The 20,048-nt window shown below is 43.5% G+C and overlaps 1 protein-coding gene across 3 annotated transcripts in view; it reads left to right on the top strand.

Annotated features, from left to right (window-relative positions):
* The window catches only part of MSRA (methionine sulfoxide reductase A), a 445,978-nt gene that overhangs the window by 206,771 nt on the left and 219,159 nt on the right, over positions 1 to 20,048 (top strand). For all 3 annotated transcript variants that reach the window (XM_054022650.1, XM_054022651.1, XM_054022652.1), the window contains exon 3: positions 2,396 to 2,515. In XM_054022650.1, the coding sequence (XP_053878625.1) occupies positions 2,396 to 2,515 (120 nt within the window). The remainder of the gene's footprint in view (positions 1 to 2,395; positions 2,516 to 20,048) is intronic.

The raw sequence follows: 20,048 nt of genomic DNA, 5'->3' as shown, positions 1-20,048 counted from the left end.
GGTGTTAGAATTTGCTCACATGGGTGTAGATTTTTGCAGCTGCAAGGTGCAGGCACAAGTGTGTCCACACATGCTTTGTGTACGCTGAAAATTGACCTGTCACTTGCCAAAAGACAGCAAATCACAGGCAGAGCTTGTTGCTGGCACAGAGTGCCCGAGGACGGCAACAGCGGGGTTCGTTGCCCGGTGTGCTTTGCGCCAATAAACACACCAGGGGTGGAAAAACAAACAAAGTTTATTTGGGATCCCAAAGCGGTGCAAGGAGACTGGCAAGTCTCAAATCAAGCACACTAACAGGAACAGTTTTTCTTCTTTTATACATTTTTCAGTTAAGCCTCACCCCCCCACTTTTCCCCTCCCTTCCTCCCCTTCTACCCCTCCCTTCCCTGGTAACAATTACTAAGCAAATAACAATTACATTTAAGCAGTTAAGTCATTCTTGGCAGCTATAAGCCTAGCTTGTTAGTAACTTTTTTAAACCATTATCTTGTCCTTTTTCCCTTCAGCCAGAAACATGCAGGCCTCATTATTACCGCTTAATACCGGTGTGAGCAGGGGGTTGCACACAAATAACTGGTTGCTTACATATTCCAATTGCACCTGGCTTTTGAGGTTGATTAGAGTTTAAACATGGAAGAAGTTTGCTTCATATAGGCCTAGTGCAGGAAGGCTTCATTGACACTTAGTGGCCTTCCACCCTCCTGAGTTACCTAGGGTGATGCCTAGTGACACCAACAAGCTGAGTATAAAACCCACATCAGTAGACTCCAGTTTCAGGCTCAGCTGACTACGTATATAATGGTAGCATTAACGCTGGACAACAGGCTGGTTGCAGTTGACATCAGGTATTCTAAAATGGCAGTGACATTGCCCCTGTATATTTAGTGCATTAAACTGAAAACAAAGATAAGAGTTGATCAGAATAAGTTACTCGAGTTTGAAGTTGATTTCTGAAGTTTCAAAGGAAGGATATGCCTTGTGAACAATTTGTATTTTATGGAAGGCCCTGCTTTGTTCTTTTAGCTGTGCTTTAATGGAAACTGTAGGTAATATTTTTAACCTGAAATCTCAACAGTATTATCATTGCAAAACCTACAACTGTTCACTGTTTTCCAACTGTAATTGGAATTTATTGTATGTTACACAACCCTTTATTTCCAGCGTTTTAGTGGGAGAAGAGATAAAAAAAAAAACTATTCAAAAGTTCAGACAAGAAATACATTGCCATCTGTAATCATAGATTAGTTAGATAATAATAGCATTTACATGACACTTTTCATCTTTAGAGAGCTTCACAAACAATAAGTAATTCATTCTTCTTAACTAGATAAAATGTTCAGAGAATCCTGACTGTTAGTCATGTTGGTTCCCAGTCATTAGCAATCAGTTAAGTCGCCCCATTCCAATGACAGGCACAAGTGGCCAGATCTGCATGTGGTGCAAATTGGCGCAGCTCCATTGAAGTCAATTGAATTATGCAGATTTATACTAGCAGAGAATCTGGCCTGATAGGTCATGGAAATAATGAACATAATTCAGAATGGCCTAGGAGTGATGTAATAAATTTATGGGAGCAGCTTTCCATGGAAAATAGCATTAGTTTAGGGCCATATTTTTAAAGTAACGCCTGTAGAATTGCATGCATCAGTTTGCACTAACTGAAATTATGAGTACAAAAATCGATGTGCATGTGCAGATCAGGTCCTCACTCAATCACCTCTTCAGGTGGTATACATTGGTGAGGCTCCATTGAACTCAGTGGAATTTTGCCCATTTTACATCAGCCGAGAATCTGGTCTCTTTTGATAACTGGCCATGTGGGTGAATTAATACCTGATTTTTGCATGCACATCAGATATTTGCATGCATAAATTAACTAAGCCTGAGAGTTTTTTCTCCTCTATGATCTATAATTTAGTTAATTATTACTCTTCCACCTTTAAAGATTGCATGTGCCAGGAAGCAGAACATTAAATAAATGTTTGCCATTAATACAAATTAATGTGTTTTGACAGCTTGCTAATCAACTAAAGGAAAATGCTGCTACAGAAATATGTACAATTGCCATTTAAGCAATGGTTTTCTTTTAGGTGGGTGGGGATTCATGTCATTAAAATGTGTGCCTTTGAAAATCGTACAGGTTATTCTAAATTTTGCGATCTATAATATGCCGATATTCAGACAAATCAGAAGTTTTGTCTGTGCTAGCTTCGTGAAGGGGAATGGATTTGCACAGAATCACAAATCCATAGCTAATCTTGGTGGACATTTGACCGTCACGTGCCAGTTGCATCAGTCGTTTCCAGTACAAAGAGAGTCTTAATTAATATGCAAGTGATTGATTTAATATTGATTAGATCTTAACATCTTGTTGTGTACTTTACACATTATGCAGGTATGGGATGTTTCTGGGGAGCAGAGAGAAAGTTTTGGACACAGAAAGGAGTCTACTCCACTCAAGTGGGTTATGCAGGAGGGTGTACCCCAAATCCCACCTATGAAGAGGTTTGTTCAGGTATGTCTGTTTCCTTTGATTTCACAGGTCATGGACCTGATCCTACGAGATTATGATCTATTTTATTGGGACTGGAGGGTGATCAGAGCCGCTCAGGATTGGGCCCATAATGAACACTGATATCTACTGTACCAATCTAAATGTTAATATAATGTAAGATATTTACAAGCAACCATCATCCCCTAGTATCTAATTAGCTGGAGTGCATACAAAGACACTAAGGATGGAAAAGAAACAGGTTTACATTGTTTTTGTCTCTTGTGTTTTTCCTGTATGCTCTCAGGAAATTATAACTACTGTATATTTCTTCTTTGGAAAACTGATAATTTCTTTAGTACTGACAGAAATCAGGAGTCAGATCAGTCTTTCTTTTTATCCCTATAGTGTCTTGTGGTGATAAGTTTAAATATCATCTCTCTCCTGAATTATTTTCAATACTTTATCTTTTATATGCACCCAACAACCACAAGCCCACCAGACCAAAACCAACCTCCAGGATTTGTCCATGCTCCGTGCTCTCACCAGTCCTTCCACCCCACTACAACCAAAAGCTTCCATTGTTTTTACCCATAATTCAAATCCCATAATCCTTTACAGCCATTTGACACTGATTAGTGCTGCTCTGAAAGTATATGCATGCTGGGCATAGTTCTCCCAGTGTGCTCTCCTACACAGTCATTTCACTTTGCTTTTGTTCTCTTGTCAACACTTTTTATGCCAACTGCTGAGGCTGCTCTACCACTTTTGTTTATTACCGGGCACCTAGGGATGACATAAAACAGTGGAAAAAGTTTGGCAGTCCTAGCAATTAATAGATGTCACATCAGCCGAAGAGAATTGTTGCAGAGTACCCAAGGAAACAGAAACCATCTGTAAATAAACAAGACTGTGAAAAGGGATGTTGTGTCTTTATTAAGCAAGAAATGAAACACTTATAGGAAATTACTCTAGAAAGCAAAAATTACGGGAGCTATTTTTACATAGGCATAGAGGTAATCTTTCACTAGTGACAACTAACAGCCAAAGTGTTCCTGAAAGTAAGGACTCAGTGGAAATGAACTTAAACCCCACCTCCCACCCCCAAACTAGAATATTGGGAGAGGGTACTGTACCTTTGGCATTAAGTGATGCCTAGGCAGCTGCAGGCTAGACCCTGGGCTGGGGCACCTGCAGGCTGCTGGGAAGCATAGCCACAAGGAGAGTGATCACATGTTAAGAAAACAGCGCAGTGGATCAGTCATGTCTTTTTCATTTGTCTAGATCATCCATCACCTCCTTTCTGAAAGCTTAACTTCCACAGTATTACACCTTGGGCCTTGTCCTCCACTTCAGTGCACCATGTGCAGTGTTTACGATTGTGTGTAGTCCTCTAGCCATCCAGCACTTTCAGTCCATTCTTTTCAACAGCCTGATCATTAGCTTGTAAAAGGCCCACAAAATGTGACCATAATTCCCCTGATTATCGGACCTCTTATATTGGATAGTGAAGTATGTTACAGTTTCCCCCATCCCAACACACACACACAGTCCTGATACGCTGAGGGGATTTAGGGTAGAATTTTGAGGGTCCCTCTAGTCTAAAGATACAAAGTGCTGGCTGCTGGCCAGGGGAGGTGTGAACAGAGGTGGGAACAGGGGATGGGCTGGGAGAGACAGTGAAGTATACTGAGAGTGTAAGTTCTCTTGAATAGCTGCATTGTAGTCTGGTCTCCTGCTGGACTTCAGAATAGCTATAGAGAGAGAGGGTAGTATCCTGTTGTAACAGGGTCCTTGGGCTGAAGAGTAATCCAGCTCAGAGTACCAGATGAGTCCCACTTGAGAGGGATCAGGTGATTCTCCTCTAAAGAGCAGCTGGAAGTTGCAGGTGTGGGTATTGCTCAAGGAGAAGAGAGACTGCTAGGAGTGAGTAGGCACCAGCAGGGTCCTGGGATCTGGGACTAACACTACAGCCAGGAAGGGTTGGGAGTAACCTGCTAATGCAGGAGGGATCCTGAGCAGACAAGGGAAAGAGTGCAAAAGCTCTCCAGGCAGAGGAGTTTGGTATTAGTGTTCTTGCCAGCAAGTTAAAAAAGTATGGATTGGATGAATGGACTATAACATGGTGTAGCGATGCGGCGACTCACCAGTGTGGCGCCTCCTGCTGGTTTTCCAGGGAATTAGCTTTTCCAGCCTTGGAGCGCCCTCTGCCGGCCAATGTCTTGCTTGTCGCCGGCCCCGTGTCCCTCCCGGACCCCGGTGCTCCTTTACCTTGGGTGCTGCTCCCTGGCAGTACCCCCACATATGTGGGTCTCCCCTCCCCAGGGAACCCCCAACCCTCTATCCCCACCTCGCCTCAGTCTATGGCTACTGCCAGTCACCATCTAGCCCCCCACTCACTGGGGCAGACTGCAGTGTACAAGCCATTCATCATTGGCAAAGTGGGGTTTGGACCTGCTGCCTTTGCCTAACCCCTGGGCTACAGCCTCTGCAACCCCAGTATCTGGTTTGGCCTTGCACGGGGCCTGCAGCCTGGGGAGTTGCCAGGGGGGAGCTCCCCAGCTCCTCTCGCCTTTCCCCAGCCCTGCTCTGTTGCCTGCTCCCAGGCAGCTAGGTCCTTCTCCCTCTGAAGCTGGAGGGAGAGTGTGCCTAGCTCCTGGCTCATAGCGCTTTTATCAGGGCCAGCTGAGGTCTGATTGGGGCGTGGCCCAGCTGTGGCTGCTTCCCCAATCAGCCTAGCTTTTAGTTCGCAGCTCCAGCCCCCTCCCAGGGCTGGCTGTAACACTTTCCAGACCAGGGAGCGGGTAATCACCCCGCTACAGGTGGATAGAAAGCTGGCTAGATTGTTGGGCTCAGCGGGTAGCAATCAATGGATCGATGTCTAGTTGACAGCTGGTATCAAGCAGAGTGCCCCAGGGGTCAGTCCTGGGGCCGGTTTTGTTCAACATCCTTATCAATGATCTGGATGATGGGATTAATTGCACGCTCAGTAAGTTTGCAGATGACACTAAGCTGCAGGGAGAGGTAAATACGCTGGAGGGTAGGGATAGGGTCCAGAGTGACCTAGACACATTGGAGGATTGTGCCGAAAGAAACCTGATGAGGTTCAACAAGGACAAGTGCAGAGTCCTGCACTTAGGACTGAAGAATCCCATGCACTGCTATAGGCTGGGGACTGACTGGCTAAGCAGCAGTTCTGCGGGAAAGGGGATTAAAGTGGACGAGAAGCTGGATGAGAGTCAGCAGTGTGCCCTTGTTGCCAAGAAGGCCAACGGCATATTGGGCTGTATTAGTAGGAGCATTGCCAGCAGATCGAGGGAAGTGATTATTCCCCTCTATTTGGCACTGGTGAGGCCATATGTGGAGTACTGCGTCCAGTTTTGGTCCCCCCACTACAGAAGGGATGTGGACAAATTGGAGAGAGTCCAGCAGAGGGTAACAAAAATGATTAGGGGGCTGTGGCACATGACTTACGAGGAGAGGCTGAGGGAACTGGGCTTATTTAGTCTTCAGAAGAGAAGAGTGAGGGGGGATTTGATAGCAGCCTTCAACTACCTGAAGGGAGGTTCCAAAGAGGATGGAGCTCGGCTGTTCTCAGTGGTGGCAGATGACAGAACAAGATGCAATGGTCTCAAGTTGCAGTGGGGGAGGTCTAGGTTGGATATTAGGAAACACTATTTCACTAGGAGGTGGTGAAGCACTGGAATGGGTTACCTAGGGAGGTGGTGGAATCTCCATCCTTAGAGGTTTTTAAGGCCCGGCTTGACAAAGCCTTGGCTGGGATGATTTAATTGGTGTTGGTCCTGCTTTGAGCAGGGGGTTGGACTAGATGACCTCCTGAGGTCTCTTCCAACCCTAATATTCTATGATTCCATGATTAGGAAGAGAAATATTTGTTTGTGGGACTTTAATTTGGGACTTGGAGTGTTATTTTCTGTGACTAAACCCAGACCCCAAAGACAGGTGTTTTGGATTCAGGAAAAGCATGTGGAGTCTGTAAGGAGCCCTTTGAGGGAGAAATTATTAGCAGGGCACTGCTCAGAAACCCCTGGCCACGAGGGGGCGCACAGGGGGCCTTCAACTCTATTACACTTGTATACTGTATTTGTCTGTTTGATTTTGACTGTAAACTTTTTGGAGCTTGTACCATGTCTTTTCATGCATAAATACGGCATAATAATTAATTAATTTATGCTCCTGGAATAAAGAGGGTGCCGGGGAGCCATAGAGCCCAGTCTGCAATTGGCTATTTCAGGTGAGAGAGGGTCTGACAAGAGATAGCTCAGGTTCAGATGGCTTCAAGGTGCCCTGCAAAAATAGAGCATTACAATACCAATAATACTAACTTGCGCGCGTGTGTGTGCCTTTTACCCACGGATCTCAGAGCACTTTATAAATTAGTTGTGCCTCCTAACCCTACTTTTACATACAAAGGCCAGAATGGTACCATTTGCATAGTGATCACCTGTGCCCAAAGTGAGGGAGGCCTTGGGAAGGAGTGTCACACCTTCTCTTGCCAAATGGTGGAAAATAGTGAGGATTTTTTTAAAATGGAAAATGGCCATTTTTAAACCATAGTTAGAACACTGACTGTATAATTTTTCTGAAAAAAAAAAACCCCACCCAGAAATTTCATTTAGTGACAGTTATGGTTGCCTCAGAATAAACCTCACCACGTCAAAACCTTATGCCTTGTTTTTACTAGAAGGGATTTGTTGATATAGCTATTGATGTGTAGAGCTCTGTCCATGGCATTTTGGAAGTTCACTAGATTCCAGCTGGTTCCCCTCCATGGTGGGAAGGTGGAAGAGCCACGATTTCTGCTTGCACAAAATAGCGGTCAGACCCCTGTCATACTATACAGAGCATAAACGGTTGTTCTACAGATCGTCCTATCAATTGGTATGGTGTTGCCTTGTTAAATTGATGGTTAGAGAGAATCGAGCTCTTGTGAAGCTTAAGAATACACTGATAGAAAATTATTTTTACATTTCATAGTAACTATTGTACAGATGAAAATATGAAAAGCCATTCTGCAGTGGATAAGCATTCTGAGCTATTTTCAGTGCATTAGACTAATGCACAAATACAGCGTATTTGACAAGCATTACACAGCCCAGGCTCTTCCTTCACTATGAAATTCTCCTCGTATTTTGATTACAGATGTTCAGAACAATTCTGTGTTTGTCAGTATAGTCATACTTCTTTTGAAATCCGTATAACTCCAATGGCACTGGAGTCAGAAGTGAAAAAAATGATGCTGTTCTTTATGAACTGGTTGTGTGCAGTTACCATATAAAAGCTTAAGCTTAAGACCATATTTTTAAAAACAGGACATTTTTCAGACTTCTGGGAAGAGGACCCTGTGAATATCAAAGCAGGTAATTTTATTCTATAAAAATACACTTCAGGGATCATACATTGCACAGAAAATATGCATTATTATTATTATTTAGTTATTAAATATTTGTTATGGCTATGGGGAGATATTCAGAAATTTACTAACTATCCCTGTTCATAATCTAGGCAACCCTCAATACTTTGTCTTAAATGTTGTGTGTCTTTTGTCTGAACGAATAATCCTTAAAATTAATAACATGATGTAAAACGATGCAGGAAGCATCTATGTGGGGTGCAATGTTACATGCAATATTCAGATTGAAATTGTTTTACAAATGCAGTATGCACATATTTTATTGATGGGTACCAGCGCATCTTGCATAGCAGGTGGTGACAGGGAGTGCTTGTTATGTCTAGGTGTTCCACTTGCCTTTAAAGTTTCAAAGCATCCAAAGGTCACCCTGAAGATTTCTCCCTAGCTGGAGAATAAGGTGGAGAAACACAACATTAATTTCTTGCTCTGTTACCTCCTATCCCTTTGGTCAATTGGTGATTTTCAACGTTAACTTCATCTTAATTATACATCAAACAGGAGGCAAGGCTGCCTTTCAAATTCACTGTTAGTTGATGTGTCTTCATTTTAAGAGGGAATGCAAAAGGCTTGCTTCAGTGACCTGGTGCTTGTTTTAAATGCTTGCATGTAAGTAGCATGATCACGGATGTGGGTGGCACAACAAAGGGAAATCTGTGTCTGGCCAGTGCTGTGGGTTGCCCATCATACTCATTGGTAAGGAAGGAACAATCAGCATGGGGAAAGATTTCTCTTTACTCTTCCCAGTGTTCCCTGTCCTCTACCCAGCATAGTTTAATGTTCTACCAAAAATTATCAGAATATTGAGATTGTGGGCTATGACTTTAAAAGCCCAGCACTTCCTTGCGAATAAAACTGGGACATCTCAACATCTTTCCAGGTGTGTCTTACTCTCCAAAATGTTTAAATGCATAATTAAACTACAAACATTAACCTCACTTTCTATAACTTCTAAAGGGACCAGAAGGATTTCAAGAACAGAAACTGAAGTCCACAAGATTAAAGTCCTCAGACAGTAATGGGAATAGTTCAGAACATTTTCTTTTATTGTGAAAGTCATTGTCAAGAGAATAGATTCCTGTTGTGCCTTTGTCTGTTCTCCTTACAGCTTCCCTTATAAGAATGGGGTGTAAGAATTTTAATGACGTATAGATTCTGTGAAGAATATCAGTGCTTTGCACAACCTTGATCTGTTCAACATTCTTCAGCATGATTGGTTACCCATTCCACCTCTCCCCTTTTTTTTTAGCCTCACTCACCTGTGAGAAAGGGTGGAAAGGTCAACCGATCAAAGTACAAAATATTGAAAAGATCAAAGTTAGTTTCATGTATTAATATTTTTATAGAGTACATTAGATATTAGCATTCCATATCATTATATCTATTATTATAGCCAGACCACTGTTAGAAACAGATGATCTCTGTATAGACTTGAGATTATAGTCCCATGGTCCTAAATGTGCAGACAAAATCAGGAGAAATTCACCTATAATCTCTTTTCAGGAAGTTGCTATAGTAATAGAGTAACAGGATAACACCCATTTTCACTTCAGAAAAGATGCTGCTGAAATATTATGACCTTAGAAAAAGACATCTCAGGGATGCACTGAATTTCAGTTACCAGCTAAAATGCAATTTTACCTAGAAAACTGTTATGGAAAGAATGACACCTTTTATTTAGAAGAGCTTCTTCCTGTGTATATTCAGAGTTGTTTAGTTAGCTTTGCTGACCAGAGTCTGCAGGGTCAAACCAGTGTACCACTGTGCACCAGGAAATAAACAAGAATTCTGGATATTATCATTTAAAAATAAAGGACAGCATGAAAGCTTATTGGTAACCAGAATATCCACAATGGATGTTAGTAGCCGCTGAGGAGCCAGCTGGAATTTACTGACTCCTAAGAGCCCCGTGGACCAGTGTTTGAGACCCATGGTCCCTCTAAGGCGTGCGCACAGGGTGGCATGGGACCAGGCTTTTCAGGGCGATTCTTAGGGAATGTTTGTATGAGTGTGGGGCCCTGTACATTTCCCGCCAGCTCCCAGATGTGCTCCTCAGGATCGTACCCCTCCCAGTCAACAAGATACCAGAGTGCTTTGTGCTTAAAATCCAGGATCTTGTGAACCACGTATTCCTCCTGGCCCTGTACCTGGAATGGTGGAGGAGGTGGCTGGGTCCTGTGAAGGAAAGGGTTTTCCATGTCGGGCTTCAAAAGTGACACACAAAACACCAGGTGAATCTTCAGAGACCAGGGTAGTTGCAATTCAAAAGTGACTAGACATGTTGCAGGATCTTTAACGGGCCAAGAACCGAAAGTTCAGCTTGCGAACAGGTCTGATGGTGTGGAGATGCTCCATGGAGAGCCATACCTTTTGTCCCAGTGAGTAGATGAGATCTTGCTGTCAATGTTGGTTCATATACCATTTATAGTCTGCTCTTGCTTTTTCCAGGTGGTCCTTCACTTCTTCCTGGGCATGATGAATCCACTGCACTAGGTCTGAGGTGGCCGGGTCGGGAGAGGACACAAGTAATTACAGGAGGAATTGAAGATGGTACCCATAGTTGTTATATAAAAAGAGGGGGACTTTGACCCATAGGCGCATGGTCTGCACTGTTGTATGCAAACTCCATGTAAGGAAGAAGGGAGGACTAGTCATCCTGGTGATTAGTGATGTATCATTGCAGATGCTTTTGAGAATTTGGTTGGCCCTTTCTTTTTGGCCATTAGACTGGGGATGGTAAGCAGAGAAAAGACATGTGTGGACCCCCAACAGGCGCATTGCCTCACGCCAGAACCAGGCTGTGAACTGAGACCCTTGATCAGAGGTGATGCATTCTGGAAGACCATGGAGGTGAACTATGTGGCTAATCCATAGGTGGGCTGTCTCCTGAGTGGAGGGGAGGCCTGTGCAAGGGATGAAGTGGGCCATTTTGGTAAAGTGGTCCACTACTGTCAAAATTGTTTCTAATTTTTTGGACTTTGGTAATTCTACAGTGAAGTCTACAGTGATGGCCACTCTGGGTTGAGATAGGGTGTCCAAGGGCTGGAGGACGCCTCAGGGCTTATGGCATGGTGTTTTGGCAGGGGCACAAACATTGCAGGAAGCAATGAATCACCTCATCGTGGGGCACATCCTTGGCTACCAAAAGGAGCAGGATATTAATCATTGGGCCTCAAAGTGCCCCAAGTGTCCTCCTCGGGGAGAGTCATGGCACAGTTACAGGAAAGCAACTCTTGCGGGAACATAGACATGGTCCTTTATATACATGATCCCTTCCTGGGTGTCATGCGGTTAATTGTTGCTAATAGCTTGTTTGTTAGTCGGAAATCCTGAGGGAGAGTGTATCTATATGAGTATATCCTGGTGACAAGCTGTACTGAGAAAGTTACAAGATTTGAGAATAAGGGTTGGTTCCTGGCTGGGTTCTCAGGGGTTGGTACTATATCTTTGGGACAAGGTATCAGCCTGGCTATTTTTGGATCTGGGGTGACATGTGATGATGTAGTCAGATCATGAGAAAAATAGGACCCACCAAAGCTGCCATTCGTTTAAGGCTTTTTCCTTAAAAAGATATTCCAGATTTTTATGTTCAGTGAATACCTGGATTGGGTGGAAATCTCCTTCCAGGTAGTGCCACCATGCCACAAAGGTGTTTTTTTGTGATCAGGAGTTCCTTATCAAGTATTTCATAGTTTAGCTCTGCAGGGGGAGCTACCTCAAGCAATAAATGCATGAGTGTAACACTTGTTCAGGACCAAGTCATTGGGAGAGGCCAGCCCCAATTGAACATAAGAAGGAGAGGGGGGATGAACAGTAAGGGGTCCGTAACAAATTGCATAACTAATGGGAGACAGGCTAAACGGCATACATTAGGATGTTTATACACCAATGCGAGAAGCCTGGGTAACAAAATGGAGGAATTGGAGCTCCTGGTCCGAGAAATGAAACCGGATATCGTAGGAATAACTGAAACATGGTGGAACGGCAGTCATGACTGGAGTACAGGTATGGAAGGGTATGTGCTGTTTAGGAACGACCGGAACAAAGGTAAAGGTGGGGAGTTGGCATTGTATGGCAATAATGAGCTAAGCTGTAAAGAAATAATAACTGATGGAATGGATCAGACAGAGTCCGTCTGGGCAATACTCACACTGGGAAAAGAACTACTAGAGCCTCCCCTGGGATAGTGCTAGGGGTGTGCTATAGACCGCCGGGATCAAGCCAGGATATGGATAAAGAACTATTTAATGTGTTTAGGGAAGTAAATACTAATAGGAACTGTGTAATTATGGGGGACTTTAACTTCCCAGATATAGATTGGGGAACAAATGCTAGTAGCAATAATAGGGCTCAGATGTTCCTAGATGTGCTTGCTGATCAATTCCTTCATTAAGTAGTAGCTGAACTGACGAGGGGAGAGGCCATTTTGGATTTGGTTTTGGTGAGTAGCGAGGACCTCGTTGAGGAAATGGTTGTAGGGGACAACCTTGGCTCCAGTGATCATGAGCTAATTCGGTTTAAACTAAATGGAAGGATTAACAGAATTAAATCAAAGACTAGGGTTTACAATTTTAAAAAGGCTAATTTTAATAAATTAAGAGGACTGGTAAGGGAAGTGGATTGGTCAAACATATTAAAGGATCTAAAGGCAGAAGATGCCTGGGATTATTTTAAGTTAAAGCTGCAGGAGCTGTCGGAGGCCTGTATCCCAAAAAAGGGAAAACGGTTAGCAAGCAAGAGATTTAGACAGAGCTGGATGAGCGACCGTGTCAAAGGGGCGATTAGAAAAAAAAAGAAAGCGTACAAAGAGTGGAAGGGGGGAGGGATCAGTAAGGAAACTTACCTTATTGAGGTCAGAGCATGTAGAGATGGAGTGAGAAAGGCCAAAAGCCATGTAGAGTTGGACCTTGCGAGGGGAATTAAAAGCAATAGTAAGAGGTTTTATAGCCATATAAATAGGAAGAAAGCAAAGAAAGAAGAAGTGGGACCGCTGAAGACTATAGCTGGAGTGGAGATTAAGGATAATCTGGGCATGGAACAATATCTAAACGAATATTTTGCATCGGTGTTCAATGAGGCCAATGAAGGGATTAGGAATATTGGCAGCGTGACAGAGGGGGATACAGGAGGGGGGATTACCGTATCCGAGGTAGAAACCAAACTTGAACACCTTAACGGGACTAAGTCGGGCGGACCGGATGATCTTCATCCGAGAATATTGAAGGAACTGGCGCGAGAAATAGCAGGCCCCTTAGTGATAATTTTTAATGAATCTTTAAACTCGGGGGTGGTACCGTTGGACTGGAGAATAGCTAATGTGGTTCCTATTTTCAAGAAAGGGAAAAAAAGTGACCCGGGTAACTACAGGCCTGTCAGTTTAACATCTGTAGTGTGCAAGGTCCTGGAGAAAATTCTGAAGGAGAAAGTAGTTAAGGACCTTGAGGTCAATGGCAATTGCGACAAATTACAACATGGTTTTACCAAAGGCAGATCGTGCCAAACCAATCTGATCTCCTTCTTTGAGAAAGTAACAGACTTATTAGATAAGGGAAATGCGGTGGACCTAATATACCTTGATTTCAGTAAAGCGTTTGATACTGTACCGCACGAGCAATTATTGGTTAAATTGGAAAAGATGGGGATCGATATGAAAATCCAGAGGTGGATAAGGAACTGGTTAATGGGGAGACTGCAGCGGGTCGTATTGAAAGGTGAACTGTCAGGTTGGAGGGAGGTCACCAGTGGAGTTCCTCAAGGTTCGGTTTTGGGACCGATTTTATTTAATCTATTTATTACTGACCTCGGAACCAATTGTAGGAGTGGGCTGATAAAGTTTGCGGATGACACAAAGTTGGGAGGTATTGCCAATTCGGAGGAGGATCGGGATATTCTGCAGGGAGACTTGAATGACCTTGTAAATTGGAGTAACAGAAATAGGATGAAATTTAACAGTGAAAAGTGTAAGGTGATGCATTTAGGGATGACTAACAACAATTTTAGTTACAAGCTGGGGACACATCAGTTAGAAGTAACGGAGGAGGAGAAAGACCTCGGAGTCCTGGTAAACCGCAGGATGACTATGAGTCGACAATGTGACATGGCGGTGAAAAAAGCCAATGCGGTCCTGGGATGCATTAGGTGAGGTATATCTAGTAGGGATAAGGAGGTGCTGCTTCCATTGTACAAGGCACTGGTGAGACCTCATTTGGAGTACTGTGTGCAGTTCTGGTCTCCGATGTTTAAAAAAGATGAACTGAAACTGGAACGGGTACAGAGAAGGGCCACTAGGATGATCAGAGGAATGGAAAACCTGTCGTATGAAAGGAGACTCGAGGAGCTCGGGTTGTTTAGCCTAACCAAACGAAGGCTGAGGGGGGATATGATTGCTCTCTTTAAATATATCAGAGGAATAAATACCAGGGAGGGAGAGGAATTATTTCAGCTCAGTACTAATGTGGACACAAGAACGAATGGATATAAACTGGCCGTGGGGAAGTTTAGGCTTGAAATTAGACGAAGGTTTCTGACCGTCAGAGGGGTGAAATATTGGAACAGCCTTCCGAGGGAAACGGTGGGGGCGAAGGACCTGTCTGGTTTTAAGATTAAGCTAGATAAGTTTATGGAGGGAATGGTTTAATGGGATAACATGATTTTAGTCAAATGAACAGCGTGCCAACGCTGGTAAATAGTATCAATGGCCAATGAGGGTCTGGCTGGAGAATCTTGCCTACATGCTCGGGGTTCTACTGATCGCCATATTTGGGGTCGGGAAGGAATTTTCCTCCAGGGTAGATTGGCAGAGGCCCTGGAGGTTTTTTGCCTTCCTCCGCAGCATGGGGCAGGGGTCGCTAGCTGGAGGATTCTCTGCTACTTGAAGTCTCTAAACCACAGGATTTGGGGACTTCAACAGCAGAGTCAAGGGAAAGGGTTGGGACGGCTTTGTGGCCTGCATCATGCGGGAGGTCAGACTAGATGATCATAATGGTCCCTTCTGACCTTAAAGTCTATGAGTCTATGAGTGTTCTTGTCGGTTTCTACAATGAAGGCTTACATGACATCGATGTCATGATGTTACAATGAGCCAATATGGATGCAGCAGTAAAGGAGAGTTTCAGCTGATTAATGTATACTGAACCTCAGGAGAACCATGGAACTGGGCATTTTTTTTGGAGGAGAGCAGCGAGGGGCTCAATTTGTTTTGGAAAATTCAGGATGTATTATCAATTTAAAAAAAAATGGGCAAACCCCAGGAAGTGTTGCAGGTCACGTACTGTGTGGGGATTTGGCCAGTCTTGGATCTTGCATGGTTCCATCTGGATCCTTTCTGGGATAAGGTGAAGAGCAAGAACTCTGTGAAGACCTGATCAAAGGAACACTTCTTGAGCTTGGCATAAAGGCCAGGCTGTCATAAGCATTCCATAACCTTTTAGACATGAGTGGTATGCTGTTGAGGGTAGTTGGAGAAGACCAATATGTCATCTGGGTAGACTACTATTTACTGGTCCAATATGTCTGGGAATACATCATTTATAAAATGTTGGAAGGTGACCAGGGCATTGGTCAGCCCAAAGGACATTACAAAAGATTCATAGTGGCCATACCATATTTGGAAGGCAGTCTTTCACTCATCCCCTTCCTTGATTTGCACAAGGTTGTATACCTCCTCCCTCCCCAACTTAGTGAATATATGGGCAGCCCCCATGTGATCTAGCAACTCATGAATCAGGGGTAGCGGGTAATAGTTCCTGATAGTTATCTGATTCGGTGCATGGTAATCGATGCAGAGTCAGAGACTGCTATCTTTCTTCTTGATGAAATGGACTGCTGTGCCAGCTGGCAAGGCTGACTTGCAGATAAACCCTCAGGCCAGGTATTCCTGGAGGTATTCTCAGAGTGCCATCAGCTCAGGTCCTGACATAAATTTGTCCAAACGGTATATTTGCTCCTGGCTGCAGCTCTATTTTGCAGTCATAGTCCCAGTGTGGAGGCAGGGTGTCCTCATTGTTCTTTTCAAAAACATTGGCATAATCTTGGTATTTTGAGGGCAATTCAGATGTAGCTGCAATGGAATGCTCTGCTGGATAGCTGCCCCCTCATGAATCTCTCAAGATTTGGATGCTAGGACAGGATCTACTGGCCCCAACGGTGCTGACAAAACAAGGTATGGGAGGAAGGGATTGCTCATTTTAGGAATTTAAGGATCTTTATGGTTGTGTTAATATTTGTGAATATGGGATGAGAGTCCCTAGGAGTTCACCTTCCATATTACCTTTATTGCCGCTATTAATTATTTTATTTTTACACAGGGCTATTAGTGTGCTTGATGCTTTACAGACAAGTCTGAAGGCAATCCTTGCCTCAAGGGATTTACAATCTAAAGGATCAATTCTGCAAACACTTTGTTCTGGAAGTAGTGATTCCTACAGGTAGTAGCTGTACTGAATTCAAATGGGGCTACTTCTGTTGGTAAGAACTATACCTGATAGTAAATATTTGCAGTATCTTTTCCAATGTTAGACAGGTAACAAAAAATTAAATACAAATAAAATAAAAAATAAGGAGCACTGAACATAGTGGGTAAGGAAGAGTGAAAAACAGGAAGGGACTACAGCTGTTGGGAGACCATCTTTCTTCAAGGAAAACAGATGGTATAAGCAGTTTGGGCTGTTCATACATTACTTGTTTATTGCAGGGGCTTTGTTTTATTTTACTGCTCCTAGTGCTTATTTCCCAAATTGAAATCTTAATTCCTTTGGTGACACAACACTAAGGTGCTGTGGAGATGATGATTAATGTTTTCAGGAGCATCTTATCTCTTCCTGATATTGAGATAATACTGTAATTACTGCGTGTAATCATTATAACCAACTTTTACCTACCCCCTTTATGAGATACACACTCCTGTTCTTATGCCTGAAAGTCTACAAGTTGCACACAATCTCATTCACAGCAGGATAATAATTCTCAGTAATTTTAAATGAGAGCCTGCATAGCATGTATCTCATCAAAAATGATGAGAAAAAGCTGTTTTTAAGAGCTTAAAATTCTATTTTTTATCTAGCTTTCTTGATAACACCATTCTTTTTTTGTTTATAAAACTGAAAGTATTAGGCCAAATTCTGCTGAATTATACACTTTCAAACACCCTGACTTCAAAGGAGGTTGAGAGCAGAATTTGGTCCTATGACACATGATACAGATCCTTTGGGGCCCTTGTAACCCCCATGCATTCCTGTTTCAGTTTCCCTCTTTAAAGTGAAGTGGATCAGCTAAATATATAGCTCTAGTTTTTCTTTAGGTATTTTAATAGATCTTAGAAACTGAGGCCAAGACCTTCACCTTTGAGGATGTGGGCTTGAATCTCCTTCTCAGTTTTGGTAGGTCTACATTACAGCCCCTACAGAGGCACAGCTACAGTGCTGCAGCTGTGCTGTTGTAGTGTAGACACTTCCTTCATCGACCGAAGGTGTTTTTCCATCGATGTAGGCAGTTCACTTCTCTTATAGGTGGTGGCTAGGTTGACGGAAGAATCCTTCCATCAACCTAACTGTCCTTACACCGGAGGTTAGGCCCACCTGACTATGGTGCTGAGCTTGCAAAATATTTCACTGCACTGAGTGACCTAGCTAGGTCAACCTAAGTTTTAGGTGTAGACCAGGCCGTATAGTCTTTCCAGGCAGATACAGACTTAGTGCTCAGAAAGAAAGTAAGTGAAAATAAATGCAAGCTGTTTGAAAAGTTGAAATGTAAGAGGAACAGTGCGGTTTCACTTAGTGCCATTGAATTTGTGGAGGTCGTTTTTAAGGAAAATTTGCTGTAGTTTGCCTAGCGTGCTGGCTTTTGATAAAGGTGCTTCATGCATCTAGATACTAGTATACCTGAGAGTGAGTACTACAATAGGTAGTGTGTGAGAATAAGAATAGCCTCTATCAAATCAATGAACCATTGCCTTAGCAATAAGAATTTGTTTATATAATGACTCTCTGTATTTCTATAGCATCTTTCATCAGAAGATCACAAAGCCATAGTTAAGGGCCTTTGGAAGGTGGGGGGAAAACATCAGAAATCCTTCATGGAAAATTTCATAATACTCACTTGGTGCAACTTTCCTTTCTTTGTCTACCTATCACCCATTTAGCCCAGCCAGTGTTTATTCAGTGAAGCGATAAAATTATAAATTAATTTTATTTTCTTTCTAAAGTGTAGAAAATGTTAATTGTGGCTGAAATGCCTTCCAGAGATTCTGTTCTAATGTCATATTTCCATAAAGTGTATACAGTTTCACTTTCTGCCAATGTACTGTATCGGCATAATAAAGAGTATATTAATGTTTTTAATTTTACATTTCTGAGCAAGGCAATAAGTTAGTGAAGAGCCACCTCTAACTACACCCATGTAGGCCAGGATGCTAAATATCCCAATCCCCAGCTAGGTTTTAGATTGGAATGTGGCACAGACTGCGTAAGTCTTGCTTGTAGATGATCTCCTCACAGTCATGAAAAATGGTGAAAAATCATACTCATTAAGGCCTGGTCCACACTAACCCCCCACTTCAGACTAAGGTACGCAAATTCAGCTATGTTAATAACGTAGCTGAATTCGAAGTACCTTAGTCCGAACTTACCGCGGGTCCAGACGCGGCAGGCAGGCTCCCCCGTCGATGCCACGTACTCCTCTCGCTGAGCTGGAGTACCGGCGTCGACGGCGAGCACTTCTGGGATCGATTTATCGTGTCTAGACAAGACGTGATAAATCGATCCCAGAAGATCGATTGCCTGCCGCCGAACCAGGAGATTTCTCTTGAGCATTTGACAGCATCGGTCATAAGGAGATGTTGGGTTGTCTCAGAGAAATATCAGGGGTAAGAGGAAGCATGCTCAGATTGTTCAGGATTTTCTTCTGACTGTCCCCAGGGCATCATAGGCAATTGCATATCTGCCCCCAGGACCATGACTTGTGGAGTTCCATGTTGCACTGTCCTCTTCCGTTCTCTATTTTAACATTAGAAATACTATGAATGTACATTGCAATATTTTCTTTAGTATTCTCCATCACTGCGCTGATCCAGAAACTGGTAGCACACCCTATTATATTTTATGTTTATGACCTGGAATTTGTATCCATACAGATTCTAGCAACAAAACGTTGAAGATGTGTGACATTTTCCTTATTATTTTGAAGCATGTCTAGATACAATTAACAAGGTGAAGTAGTGTACGGGTTCATATTTTACTTTAGAATGGTCTTTCTGGGGCTGTCACCCAGAGTCACAGTGGCCCATTAAGAGGGAGCAGGGCCAGTGTAACTGTCTCTCGTCAGCTCGCTCCAGTTGGGCTTAAAAGAGGGCACCTATGCCCTAGAGAGGAGAGAGAGCTGGTGAAAGGCCTAGTGAGTCGGGGCTGCCAGAGTCAGTCAGAAAGGGTGGATCAGAATGGCCAGAGACAGAAGATATTTCCTGTGGGAAGGCTGAAGGCAAGAAGAACAGGAATTGGGGTTTGCCAGATGACTTCCCCAAGCCAAGGAGTCAGGGCTGGAGAGGGGCTGAAGGCAGGAGAGCAGCAGAGGGGCTTACCTTCTGATGCCTCCGTGCCAGAGAGCTAGACCCAAGAGAAAAATGAGAGGGCCAGGGGAGTGAGGGAAGCTCCCTTGATAAATATGATCTCCCAGCAGAGAGGCTGTGGGAGGTCCCACTGGGAAGAGTGGCATTGCACTTCCACTGGACGAGCTGGGGTGGCTATCCTGGCAGAGGGATGGAAGAGAACTGACAAGGAGCCTCTGTGTGACAGAAGATGCTGGTGTGTGGGAGGTTGGGGCATCATGTTTTGGGGTTTTAATGACAACTTGCACTGGAGTGATAAACAGACTGTGTGTTGGGATTTATCTTTTGGACCATTTACACTCTTTTTTTGCAATAAACCAGCCCAGGGAGGGGTATTGTTGAGACAAGAGAGCTTGGCATGGAGTCCTTGTATTACCTGAGAGGAGAAACTGAGGTGGGCATGCTGTTCATGCCATGGCCTGCTGCACTAGGGAACTCCAGTCAGGGTCACCTGATGACAGGGTGTACCTCAGTGGGGTGGCTGGTGGCTGTCTGTGAGGCAGCTGGGTGGGGACAGCTGTATGACT

Source organism: Malaclemys terrapin, chromosome 3 (genome assembly GCF_027887155.1).
Source record: "Malaclemys terrapin pileata isolate rMalTer1 chromosome 3, rMalTer1.hap1, whole genome shotgun sequence".
Taxonomy (NCBI): Eukaryota; Metazoa; Chordata; order Testudines; family Emydidae; genus Malaclemys; species Malaclemys terrapin.
The sequence above is the reverse complement of the archived record's forward strand: the minus strand, read 5'-3'. Positions and strand labels throughout refer to the sequence as shown.